At 38.8% G+C, this 14342-nt stretch overlaps 1 protein-coding gene across 1 annotated transcript; it reads left to right on the forward strand.

The window, feature by feature from the left end:
* Window positions 1-857: 857 nt before the first annotated feature.
* LOC121985059 (non-specific lipid-transfer protein 1-like) lies at window positions 858-1566 on the forward strand. The gene is made up of 2 exons (XM_042538311.1): window positions 858-1246; window positions 1354-1566. The coding sequence occupies exons 1-2, from the start codon at window positions 870-872 to the stop codon at window positions 1361-1363; spliced, it is 387 nt and encodes a 128-aa protein (XP_042394245.1). The 5' UTR covers window positions 858-869; the 3' UTR covers window positions 1364-1566.
* Window positions 1567-14342: the final 12776 nt, after the last annotated feature.

Genomic DNA, 14342 nt, shown 5'->3' on the forward strand with positions numbered 1-14342 from the left:
TCTCGAAGTCAATACACACCTTTGTCCATAATATAAAATTTTTGATTTCGTCCTTGACTAAGAAGTTGATTGGGCAACTATACTAGATAGTGATCCGCCATACAATCAATAAACTCAACCCCTAACAAAAAAAAAAAATTATGTCCCATGGTTGATCATCCCGAGTAACTCCTAATTACTAGACTTGGCTAGCTCTCTAATTGATTGGACTCCAATTCAACAATTATATTGATCAAGTCTTATATATGTTTATATGTTTTTTTACCTAAGCATACGAATCTATTAACTCTCGTAGCGCTCACAGTAGAAGACCATTATTCTTACTCCTCCGATTACATCCACATTTAATAATTCATATAGCTAGATAAAAGAGAAGTCCGACGTATAAAGTTTCAGTGAATACGAGATTTCAGGGAAGATATTTTATAAATGACTATTTTCGATACTAGAAATAGTGATATTTAGATCACTATTTTACAATTTTATTGTTACAATGAGACTCCCTTCCAATCATTCATACAGATACCACATCACATCGATATATCTAACAAAGACACATTTGTGGACCCAAAACATAAATACCGCTTTTGGCTCTCAACCTCCCCGAAGATGTGCCGGAATTTAAATCAAATAACGAAGGACTACAGCGTTCATTGAAGGACTACGACACACACCAACACAAACGACCACTTCGGCGGCGTGGGCCAGAAACTCCACCAAAAGGGCGGTCCCGGCCCCTTCTTCTTCTCATTCCTCAACCTGACAGCTGCCAGCGACCTCCAACGCTCAACCACCACCTCCTCAACCGCAATTAAATTCGTCCGACGACCGGTCCACATATAAATAAAGCAAGGCAGCTAGCAGAGTCCATGTACATCTCAATCCAACCACTCGCCATGGCTCGCTCCAGTGCTGCCGTCCTACTGGTGTCCCTGGCTCTCGCAGCCGTCGTCGCCGCACTCCTGGCGGCGTCGCCGGCGGAGGCCATCACCTGCGGCCAGGTGTCCTCCGCCCTGGGACCCTGCCTTCCATACGTCAGCGGCAAGGTCACGGTGGTGCCTGCCGCCTGCTGCACCGGGGTGAAGAACCTCAACAACGCCGCCAAGACCACCCCAGACCGCCGCATGGTCTGCAAATGCCTCCACTCCCTGCTGACCAGCTCCAATGCCGGCAAGGCTTCCAGCATCCCTGGCAACTGCGGCGTCAATATAGGCTACCCCATCAGCCCCTCCACCGATTGCTCAAAGTCGGTTGCTTCTCCATAAACTGAAAATTAAATCGATGCTAATCTAAAACTTAAATTCACATATATATATTTTAATTAAAATATTCTTGGTACTTAACAACGTGCAGGATACAGTGAGATCGATGGGTGCGTGGATCAGTACGGCGTAAGTAACAGAATAAAGATGGGAGCGTGCTTGGTGTTCGTGCAGCAGTTCTCCGATCCTATCACGTAGCTTTTGTTGTACGTACGTAGCTAGTGATCACTGGCTGTACTATACGTATTTTGTTGCATGCATATACATATATATATATATATATACACGTATATATTATATTTAATTGGTGTTTTATATGCATAATAAACTCATGAACGGATGGATTTAAATCGTCGTGAATAATCCGACCGTTAAGATGCGAGGAAATTTGGATTAACTCGACGAATCATCACCCACCCATAGATTAATATATCATTCTATTTAATTAAAATTTCAAGTCCAGCTGTCCCATCAGCGGGGGTATGATATCAATTTAATAAATCTTTCATGTGGACCCTAGCACGGGCTAACAATGATTGAATAAGATAATAAAAATGTACAGGTCGGATCCTCTGGACCATTTTTGTAGTCTAGAGGATCCTCCCTTACCATGTATTGGTGGGGATGTATGGTCTCCATCTATTTTATATATGGGGATCATGTATCCCCACCAATGCATGGTAAGGGAGCATCCTCTGGACCGTAAAAAGCGGTCCAGAGGATCTTCTCTCAAAAATGTATGTCCGAGCAGACTATAAGACTGGATATGGAACTTATTCTATAATATAATTTGAAATTTAAATTTATTTGAATAATTTCTCTAAGTTATAAGTTGAAGTTTATAGAAGAAGTTTTATTTATTCAATCAATTATTTTCTTATAATCTTTTCTCTCTTTTTGTTTGTCCACAATTTCCTATCAATCTAAACAAAAGAGTTTCGATTTGTCATCCTTCCCTTGTATTCTCTTCATTTGTATATCTATTGCAAAAAATAGGATATAAGTAATGAATTCCAGACATCCCACAAAACAAAAAAAATATAAACAAAGCAACATGTTTAATTACTAACATATTCTTTATTTTGTTGCCTCCAAAAATGTATGCCCGAGAAGGCTATAAGATTGGATTCTCGGGGTTTGAATTTTTTTTACCGGCCGGATATATTCCGAAAAAAATTATGATTTAAAATTTAAGCTCGTCTGTAATGATTCTATTTTTTTATTCCTCTGTTTTTTTTTACCTCGATCGAGTAATATCATTGAATTTTAATACAAATTATAAATATTATATCGTTTTTTTTTAAAAATACAGACAGTAAAGTGGATCTTGTTTGTCTAACAGTAATTGACTAATTAGTACTAATCTGATTGACCGACTTCATGATGTATCCGCGGTCGATAGGTTAGATGTGTGATAGGTTGGCTCCTTGGCCAGGGCGGAGCCACGTTGTTGGCTACTCGGGTTGTAGTCCAGGGTCCAACAACGGTGGAAAGCTGATCTCCTTGAGAAGAAAAGGAAAAAAAATAAAAGGCTAGTCCGGGTGATGTTAACGTGGAGATCCGCATTAGTGGCCCATAGCTCGGGTAATCCTCTGGACTCTAAAGTTGGCCTTTGGTGGGTAGCTTTTTGTCAGGTCAGGTGGTTGTCGGGTCGGCAGTTGTCGGATCAAGCGATGCAAGGTAATATCAATGCAAAAGAGAGAAGATAGCAAAGAAGCAAAAATAGTAATATCAATGTCTCAATGTACCTCGCGATGCTATCATCATTATCTTATACCTTATATAAGGAGCCTTGTATAAGGAGCAAAGAGGCATTCGAGCTCGAGTGCAGTTTGATCTGAGTCTGGTACTTGGATCTGACCAGTTGGACTTAACTTGGATGTGACTCGAGCTAATTGGAATAGAGCTCGACTATCAATTGACTAACTCAACTTGAGTTCGATTATGAGTTGACTAACTCAATCTGAGTGTGTTGATCAAGTCTTGAACTTGTCACATGGCCTTGCTATTTTCGCATAGAAGGATAAAATTCGGTTAAAAATTCACTTTCTTCATTGATGGTCGGACTAAGAACAATCAAAAGCTTATTTCGATTATCAAAGACTTCTGTCAAACTTTGGTTAAGAGCATTCGTAGCACTGCGATTAAGAGCATTCGTAATATGCGTCACATGTTGCAGTTAACAACATATGGTGCACGTTGCAGTTAAGAACATTCGTAGTGCGATGTGTGCGTTGCTTTAAGAACATTCATAGTGCTCTGTGTGTACTACGATTATGATCATTCATATACCACATAAATTATAATATTACATACAGATACCACATTTAATTATAATATCACATACACACAATTATAAAATCAAAACTCAAACAATTATAATACCATATACAACCATAACCACCACACTTAAGTAAAACAATAATTTACAATTAGTAAGAGAAAACAATCCAAACTAGTAATAAAAATTCACTTAGTAATATAATTTCTTTCCTACATATAAAACTATAAACTCAGATAACTAAGTGACTGTGATTTCTATTATATCCTTGAGAAAATATATTTCATCATTTGATCGAATTAGGTCTACCTTCTCCACAAAAATAACTCAGATTTCACATGGTTCTCATAAGTAAAAATGGGATAACAAAGATATAAGTTTATTATCATTGTCTCTCTAATAGCTTGACTACTAGATTTTCTATTTTTTTTCTTGTGACCTTCAATAAAACTTTTGATCCTATAATTGATATATCCGTAGGACTTTCTTTTTCCTTAAGCACGAGTTATATATAAACATATAAAAAATCATTAGGAATAAATAATAATTTTACTAAGTGTATCTACAGAACTTTTCATAAAGTTTGATAACTAATAATATCTATCATCATGTAAGTCAAATGGGCATAACTTCTAGGACTCATTGTGTAAATATGGTCTTACTTTACTCTCATTATTCTTTTTTTTTTTTTTTTGCTGAGAATCAAAATATGTCCAATATATTCATATATAATTGATTGTCTATTTGAACCCATAAAATATATCTAACATGATAATCCTAAATACATCTAAAATATTTTAGTAAATCATAGTTAATTTCAAAGTATTCCTAATACAATAACATCCATTAAAAACAAGATTTGTTAATTAATACTCACTTGAAAGGCGGATGATAGTGCCCTCTTTCCAAATAATTTCCATTGATTTTGATCCATGGAATGAAGATTGATTTTGCTTAGATTTGATTATTATAAATATTACCTTTGCCCTCAACCTTGATATGTGGAATGACAACATCCATAACCTTAATTTTAAAATAACTAAGTAGCTTACAAAGAGAAATTTTAACAACAAATTGAATGCAGCAGCACAAATTAACTTATAAACAAAAGAACAAATTAAGGCTGTTGAACAAAGAAACAATAACAACAGAACATCTGTGGCTAGCCTATAAATGCATGAAGGGAATAGCTAAATTGTTATTTAAGAGTTAAGAGAAGGCTAATAAGTAGCAGGATAAAAGAAACTTTGCTTTATTTTTTAAAATGTTCTAATATTTCATTAGAAATATTAGGTCATCATAATTTCTTATGATGGCTTCTTTGACTAAATAAAACAACACATTGATTTTTAAGTGATACTTTTAGGTTTGAGTGACGAGTGAAGGGTGCATCCACCAATAAATCCCCTATTATTTAGGAACACCGAAACAAATTCTCACAATTTGTCCTGAATTAGAAAACTTGCCTGTTGTCTTGATAGACTTTAATCAGAATCACATGACTCAAAATACTAAGGCAAATTAGTAGTAGTAAACTCATATAGGTCTTATAAATCCTCCTAGTTAGCTAACAACTTCTAATGTCAGAGGACTAAATTGGGATGTCTCCCACTCAAGGCTTGACACTTTTTTTCTAAGCCCAAACTTTCTTGTCGGTGACATGTGAGACCTAGTGACAACTGCACCTCACATAAACAACAATCTTTCTAGTTGGATCATCTCGTCATGCCTATGAGTAGGTTGTTTTTGACATCATTTGTAAGAAGATCTCTACTCTTTTTACAATTTTCAAACTGCCCTAATATCCCACTTCATATTTGAAAATGAAATGGGAAAAGGCAAAATAAATTTAAAGAAAAGGATTGATTAAGGCAAAATACCCAGAGCTTTCGGCGATTGGGGGCTTAGAGTATTGTTGAGACCGATCAACAATGAGGGGCGATGTGAAGCGAGAGCGTCGATACAGAATGTTTGGCTAAAGAGAGGAAGAAGAAGGCGGTGAACATTTTGGCGATGAAGGGAAGAAGAGAGGAAGCGGAATGTTTTGTCTTTTTTTTAATGAAAATTAAGGTAAATATATATCATCAAAAGAATACATAAACTATTTTTGTTGCAACCAAGGGTCCCTACTCATGTCATGTCTAATGAAATGTCTACTCTGAGAAGGTATATGAGGTATGATGTACAAGTGCTCACATGTGTATTATCACACACACACACACTCTCTCTCTCTCTCTCTATATGTATTCATTATCAGAAGTGTTGTAGTCGATTCCCTACCTTTCAAATGAATCACAAGGGATCAGGTATCGACCGGACTCTATTGTCAGTGTCAAGCATCCACCTCCCACAGGCGTGTCTATACTGCATGTACCAAAAAACATCTTTGTCTATCCTTCATCCCTCTATGGATCTGTTTCCAGTGCAGACCAAAATAGGAGCTGAAGGATCTATGGATATATGTTTGCGTCCCCTCCCTTCCCTAGCCTAAGCCATTGCCTAGGATACTCCACTTCCATTAGCATGTGTCATCTCCAAGCTGCACCTATGTGATGATGCATCTATTTTATATAGGTATTTTGATATGTTTTGATGCATCTTTTGACCTCCTTTGTGTACAAATATTTCATGATTTCATCTCTTTATGCTTTATTTAAATACATTTATATGTTGGGATACTGCTCTTGTGCATTTCTTGTGTTAGGGCACGAAATGGAGAGAAAAATAAAGATTGAAGATCAAGTTGGGAGTTTCTAGCACTGAGCACGGGCGCCCATGCCCAGTGGCACGACCTGTGCTCAACTTTCGGTACAGAACACGGGTGGTTGCGCCTAGTGGCACAACCTGTGTTTAGTTTGGCTTCTGATCCAGAGTGGCTGTGCCCAGCGACATGGACCATGCTCAATGACTAGTAATGAGCACGGGTCGTGCTCAATGACCAGTAGTGAGTACGGTCACCCGTGCCCAGTGGCACGACCCATGCTCAATCGCACTCTAAGCAACAACACCCTACAAGTGCGCCCATGCCTTCGGGCACAGCTCGTGTTAGGCTTCTGCTCTAACTACTATTTAAGAAGATCCCTCCATTTGGATAGGAGATTCATTTGGGGACCGTCTGAGGGTTTCAAGGAGGCTTGATGAGGAGATCCAAGGACCATCCACGCCATCTGGGTGAAGGAGGAAAACCAAGAATATCTAGGAAGAGGATTCTTCGATCAAGCCTAAGTCTCTTCTCTCATTTCTCTGATTCTCTGAATTTGTAATTAGGTTTCTGAATTGTGATCATGAGTTGGAATTGTAACCCCACATTTATGGGATAAACTCTAGATTCTAGGATTAGGGAGTAGCTTCGTATGATGTAAATACTATATCTTTTGATCTAAGCATGTTTGAATCTTCTTATTCTATGATATGTGATTTATGGTCTGGATCTACTATGTTAGCACGATGTTGATACCAAAAGTATGATATTCGTATCCCAAGAGGGATTCATAGATGATCCGAAAAGAGAATCCAACCCTCTAATCTGTAGAAAACTGAGATGTAGAGAGTCAGCTATGGAAGTAGATTAGTATGCCACGAGTAGCCCTAAATTATCATAAAGTTTAATGGATTAATCTTAATTCATCGTCACATAGTAAGAGAATGATCATTTAGGGGTCGTGGGGTCTCATGACAAGGCCTTACTTAGGTTATAATCCTTAATTTGATCTATTCCGAAAGTTGTCAGTAGTTGATACTAGTATATCGGTATAGTTCCAAAAGTTTGCACTGGCTACATAAGATAGTCTACCTATACAAATCAACATTGATGATTGAAATTCAAACGTAGATCAAGTGTTTACTTGCATAGAAGTGAAACTGAATTCTAGAATCGCTCTTTCTCAGACTGATAGCATCACTTTATGTCTTGCTACTGTTTTTCTACTACATTGCTACTGTTTATGTGGGTCCCCTCTAATTGGACCATTACTGTCTTTACTATCTTTTTGAGCTAGCTTCCTTTTCTCTCTGTTTTCTCTTTTCATTTTAGCTGTTGATTTATGTGTTTATGACACTGTACATCTATTATTGGGTTTGAACAATTAAATTTGTTTAGTAAGTTGGTATTCAGTTATCATTCCATGTGGATTCAATCTTTATTACTTACGACCCAACCATGCACTTAAGGTTTGTTTACATCAGGTGACCACCTCCCATTCACTTTAAGCAAGTGATCAGCTATCAACAGATTTGGTAAGCCTTTACCTGAGTCATTTTTTGTGGACTAAATATATCTTTTTGGTGTATCTATTCACCCTATTAATTAGGATTTTTGGCAAAACCCCAATCACAAACGAATTTGAAACATTTTTACCGTGAGTCATTTATTGTAGACTAGATAAATCTTTCTGAGGTGAATCTATTCACCTATACTCTTGATATAGTTAGTACCAATGGTCAAACTTAGGTTTTGATGAATGACAAATAGATTAAACTTAGATGGTGTGTTGTCTAACCTTGTTACCAAGTGTGCAGGAATTAACGGGTCTAGAGGACCTGACACCAAGTTGAAGCTTAGTTAGGTCTGAGGACTTGATAATTGGCATGAAGTCCAAATAGATCAAGGAGTGACCATATCTGACAGGAAGTCCAGCTGAGTCTGTGGACATCTGGCCAAAGTCTAGTTAGATTTGTCAATTTGACAACTGGTGGGTTAAAAGGAAAGTCAAGCGACTGTAAATGGTAAGTGAGGTAAGTCATTGGAGGAGAGTGATCTAGTAAGGACAAATTCTGCATTGGTCTAATTTAGGTCAATTTTGGAAGCCTAAACTGAGGCCATGACTAGATCCTAGTCTTGGGAAGATAGGATATAATTTATAACGCTATTTTATTATGCTAACTCTATTTTATAGGGTATATTTTATTTTGTAAATTAACTATTTTTTATAGGGTTAAATACAAAAATAGTCTCGGATGAACAGTATCTAAGATGCCTCAAAGGTATGCGGAGGAGCCTAGGATTAGTGCTTGGAGGTCCCCTCAAGGAGATAAAATTGGCGGATAAGACTTCATGGCGCAAAGGTGCCCTGGAGGTGTTGGAGGCACCTCGGAGACGCATTGGAGGTGCCTCAGAGTGCTTGGAGGCACCCTCACATAGATAGAAGTCGAATGTATTAGAGGTTATCGAGTTCAATTTCCACAAGATCAATTTTAAGGTTGGAGGAGCCTCCGTGGAGGTTGGAGGCACCCTCAACAACCTATAAATGCCCTGTTCGACCAGCAAAATCAATTCAACTGGTCCTCTAGCTTTAAAGATTCTTCTGCTGCTCTGACCATATACGGTTTGCTGTGCTACTCCTCCGTGACATTAGACTACTACCGGCAAACTAACATTAACACATGAGCTCAATCAAGTTAACGTCTTCTAGGTGTTGGTAACAAATATTTTATTGTGCATTTTCTTTATAAACTTTCAAAAGAAAAGTGTAGGGTTGTTACACTTTTCTTATTCCTTGCACTCGATTCTCTTTTCTGACGGTTCTGAAAAAAGTTTTTATGATTGCCCATTAATACGATATGAGGGATCATGGGTCTTGGAGTAGCAGCCAACGAAGGCTCCAAACCAAGTAACTACTTGTGTTCGCTAGTGTTTTTGTTTCCTATTTTATTTTTAATTCCATTATGTACTTGATTTGAAAACTGAAAAAGATACGTTTTTAAAAATCATGTGATTCACTCTCCTCCCCCCCCCCAACACTTCTCACATGCACTGATCCTACATATACATCAACCATACATATATTCTCCCAATACCTCACTGTTAGGATCGGTGATCGCGGCTAGAGAGGGGGGGTGTGAATAGCCGCCCCAAATTCTTTCGTTTCTTCCTACGATTAGGGTTAGCGCAGCGGAAATAACTAAATAGAAACGAAAGCGGAGAATAGCAAACCTCAAACTCGTCGATGTAACGAGGTTCGGAGATGAAACTCCTACTCCTCGGCGTGTCCGTAAGGTGGACGAATCCGATCAATCCGTCGGTGGATGAGTCCCCGGAGAACCGGCTAATAAATACTCCTTGTGGGTGGAGAAACCTCGCCACAATAGCTTGCAACAACAATATGGAAATACAAAGAAGAGCAAGAACAAAATACACAATGAATGTACAAATACTCGCTTGCCTTCTCGTCGACTGAAGTCCCGGATGAAGCACCAACTTCACGGACGAATGCCAACAAGCAACTCAGTCAAAGAAGCTCCCCCGAAGCTTCGGAGCTCAGCAAAGCTCAAGCACAGCTTTCAGAAGAACAGCAGCTCGAGGAGGAAGAAGAAGAGTGTAGTAGAAGCCCTTGAACTCCTTATAACCTCTGATATCCTAAGCCAACCTACGAACCTGCAAGCAAAAAGACTAGAACACAGAAGCCTGAAATAACATAGTCGTTGAGTCACAACGGCTAGTCCTGGACCGATCAGGCTCCAACCTGATCGGTCCACACTGTCCCTGATCGGTCTTGGGGACCGATCAGGCTAAGCCTGGACCGATCAGGCTATGTCCTGATCGGTCCAGGAGGAGTCCGATTGGTCCCTTGGACCGATCAACCTTTCTCCTTCTTCTCTTCTGTTTGCTTCCTGATCGGTCTTCAGACCGATCAGATAATCCACAGAAGCATTCTGTTTGATTACTGATCGGTCACCAGACCGATCAGCCGTATCACTGGATCGGTCCCCAGATCGATCCAGAGCTTGGTTTTTGCCCAAACCAAGTCCCAAACCTTCCAAACCAACATCCGGTCAACCTTGACCTGTTGGTACATCATGCTTAGCATCCGGTCACTCCCTTGACCTGCTAAGACTCTCCACCAAGTGTCCGGTCAATCCCTTTGACCCACTTGGACTTTTCTCTTCGTGTCAAGTATCCGGTCACTCCCTTAACCTACTTGACCTTCTCAACACCAGATGTCCGATCACCCTTGATCCATCTGGATTTTCCCTTGCCCGGCTTCACTCACCAGGACTTTCACCTAGCTTCACTCACTAGGGTTTTCACCCGGCTTCACTCACCAGGATTTCCAATCTGCCCGGCTTCACTCACCAGGACTTTCCAACTGCCTGGCTTCACTCACTAGGACTTTCCCACTGTCTGGCTTCACTCACCAGGACTTTCACCTAGCTTCACTCACTAGGGTTTTCACAACTGCCTGGCTTCACTCACCAGGACTTTTTCCACTGCCTGGCTTCACTCACTAGGACTTTCCACATCTGGTCCAGAGAACGAGCTACCGAGCCCTCTCTGACCACAGTCCGGAGAACGAGCTACCGAGCCCTCTTCGACTTCCATCCGGTCCAGAGAACGAGCTCCCGAGCCCTCTCTGACCACAGTCCGGAGAATGAGCTACCGAGCCCTCTCCGACTTCCCATTTGCCAAGCTTCCATACTTGGACTTCTCCGTGCTAAGTCTCCATACTTGGACTTTTCCCGTGCCAAGCTCCCTGCTTGGACTTTTCACCATGCCAAACTCCCTGCTTGGACTTTTCCCGTGCCAAGCTCCCTGCTTGAACTTTTCCCGTGCCAAGCTCCCTGCTTGGACTTTTCCGAGTCAGGTCAACTCACCTCGGGTCAACCAGGTCAACCTTGACCACGGGTTGCACCCACGATCTCCCAAGCTTGTATCCTTGTAAAACATCAAGGTACAAACATTGTCAAACATAACTCGTCAAATATCAAAACACAACTCGAGTCAAGTCAACTCGAGTCTGGTCAACCAGGTCAACCTTGACCTAAGGTTGCACCAACACTCACAACCGCACAATGTACACTCTCACTTACAGGGTGTGCACTCTCACTCCTCACTATCTCAATATATGCACTCTCAAGGTATGTGTCCAGAGATGCGCCAACCAATCTGGCGAGATGCTCCACAAAAATTGCTCCATCTAATACAACCCTCCTCTCCATATGTCAATACATACATCCACTACAACCTCCAATATCAATGTCTTGGTAAATGTGTCCTCAACTATTGATGTGGTTTGTATGTATCGGAAGTATCTAAGTGTACATGTATATGAAGAAGTGTTAGAGTGTATACTAAAAGTCTAGCTTTTGGTATAAACATTTATCTAGAAATAAGAATCACATTGGTCAAATGTCTACATTTATGATAAATGAAGTTGTTCAATTAATTTATATTGTAGATAACATGGTGTGTGGTGTCACACACAGAGGATCATGTTATCAGTACCTTATAAATTATAAACAGTAGCTCACGACCATAATGGAAAGGAACAAACCATTGGAAGGTCGTAGTGTAATTAGGTATTAGTTTATCTTAACTATATAATTACACTAGTACACTTAGAGTGTATTGAGTAGGATCATTAGAGGTCGTTTCTTTTATACTGACTTTATAAAGAAACAAAGACCTCAGTTATTATGGAAGTGTGTGCTCTTAATCCTAATATAATAACAAGCACATATATTTGATATTTATTTCTTTAATTTATCAATGGGTGAGATTTAGTTCGATGAATCAATAAGTCCGATAAGTTGGGAAATGATATCACTTATAGTGTGTATTGTTGATTATAGAAGGAAACTGTGTCCTAGTGATCTAGGTTGAGAATGTCCCCAAGAGGAGCTCATAAGGATTGTCATGTTAAACCCTGCAGGTGGACTTAGTCCGACATGACGATGAAGTTGAGTGGTACTACTCTTGGAGCTAGATATTAATTAAGTGAGTTGTCAGTAACTTACTTAATTAGTGGACATTTGTTATCTTAAACATAGGGAGACTAACACACTCATAATAAGAAGGAGCCCAAAATGTAATTTGGGATTGGTGCGGTAGTTCAATAATAGTTCTTTAGTGGAATGAATTATTATTGATGAAATTAAGTTGTGTGTTCGGGGCGAACACGGGATGCTTAATTTCATCGGGAGACCAAAACCAATTCCTCCTCTCGGTCCCTATCGTAGCCTCTTAATTATAGAGTACTATACCCACCTATACCCACCTTCTTACCCATCCTATAGGGGTCGGCCAAGCTAGCTTGGAGACCAAGCTAGGCCATGGGTATGTTCATGGGTGAATTCATGTGGCCGTCCCTATTAAAATAAAAAGGAATTTTAATTTAAAAATTTTTCTTATGTGGATAATATAATTTAAAAGAGAGTTTAAAAATTTAAATCCTTCCTTTTATAAGATTCTACAAAAGATTAAGAGAAGAGCTAAAATCTCTTTCCTTATTTGTAGATTAAAAGGTTGATTTTAATTTTGGTAAAAACTTTCCTTTTAATTATATTCATGATTTAAAAGAAAGTTTGAAAATTAAAAAGTCTCTTTTATTAGTTTCTACAAAAGATTAAGAAAAGATTTAATATCTTTCCTTATTTGTAGATTGAAAGGAGATTTTAATTTTTAGAGATAACTTTCCTTTTTGGAAATTATCCACATGTTTAAAAGAAAGATTTTAATTTATAAAATTTCTTTTTATTAACCAATCATGAAGGGATTAAAATTATTGGAGAAATTTTTATAAATTTCTAGAAACAAATTAGGAAGTTTTAATTTTTGTTTTAATTAAAACTCTCCTTATTTTGGGGAGAAGAGTGGCCGGCCATTATAATTTGAAAAGAGAAAATTATTTTAATTAAATAAATTTTCCTTTTCAATGGAAAAAGAATTAAGGAAGTTTTTATTAAATTTTCCTTATTTGCCAAGACCAAGGATTATAAAAGAGGGGGTAGAGGAAGCTTCAAGGGGAACGACTCTATTCTATTTTTCCTCTCTTTTCTCCTTGGATGTGGCCGGCCCTTTCTTTCCTCTCCTCTCCTTTGTGTGGCGAAACCTTCTCATGGTGGAGATATCTTTGGTGGCGGATCTAAGAAGGAGAAGAAGGAGAAAAGAAGCCTCTTTCTAGCATCCCTTGGAGCATGGTGGTGGTGGTGAACCTCTTCATCCTAGGAGAAGTTTTGATGGCGAAACTTGTAAGGAAGAAGAAGGTGCTTGGTGGTTCTCATCTCGAAGATCGTTTCCCACACAACGTCCGAGGTTAGAAGAGGAATACGGTAGAAGATCAAGAGGTCTTTCTAAAAGGTATAACTAGTAATTTTTGTTTCCGCATCATACTAGTTATTTTTGGAAATAATACTAAATACAAGAGGCATACGATTCTAGAGTTTCGAATTTGTTTTCGATATAGTGTTCTTTTATTTTTCTTTCCCTTGTGATTTGATTGTTCTTTTCGGTTAACCTAAAGTTATTTTAGGAAATTAAATATTAGCTTTCTATAAAAGGTTTTGTCTAGTCGGTGGTGGTTGCTCCCATATCCAAGAAGGCCATGTGCCTCGCCACGTCAGTACTGGGAACCAATTATGGAAATTAATATTTAGTGGAATTAATAACTTAAGGTGACTTGGGTCGAACGTGTTAAGTTCCGCGGGAGATCCAAGTCAAAACCTAAAAGAACAAATAGATTAAGTTTTGGATCAAACGTGTTAAGTTCCGCAGGCGATCCAAAATTTAATTTAAAAGAACACATGGTAGCTAGGAAAAGGTTCAGACCTTTGTACAAAATTTTTGTATAGTGGAACCTCTAGGTTTTCCGAGTAGCAACCAACAATTGGTATCAGAGATAGGGTATTACCTCTGTGTATTTGGTATTAGTTTAATTATGCACATGTCATACATAATTTAGGCAGGTTAATAGTAGGATGTGCTAACTTTGTGGATGCATGATCCAACTATTATGGCTTATAGTTATTATGTGTGTGATTGGACCCTTGGACATGTCAAGGACATTTTATTGTGTGTGTATGAT

Source organism: Zingiber officinale, chromosome 5B (genome assembly GCF_018446385.1).
Source record: "Zingiber officinale cultivar Zhangliang chromosome 5B, Zo_v1.1, whole genome shotgun sequence".
Classification (NCBI taxonomy): domain Eukaryota; kingdom Viridiplantae; phylum Streptophyta; class Magnoliopsida; order Zingiberales; family Zingiberaceae; genus Zingiber; species Zingiber officinale.

Excerpts from the sequence above, each read along its gene's own strand:
- LOC121985059 (XM_042538311.1), top strand. The coding sequence starts at position 870 with ATGTACATCTCAATCCAACCACTCGCCATGGCTCGCTCCAGTGCTGCC.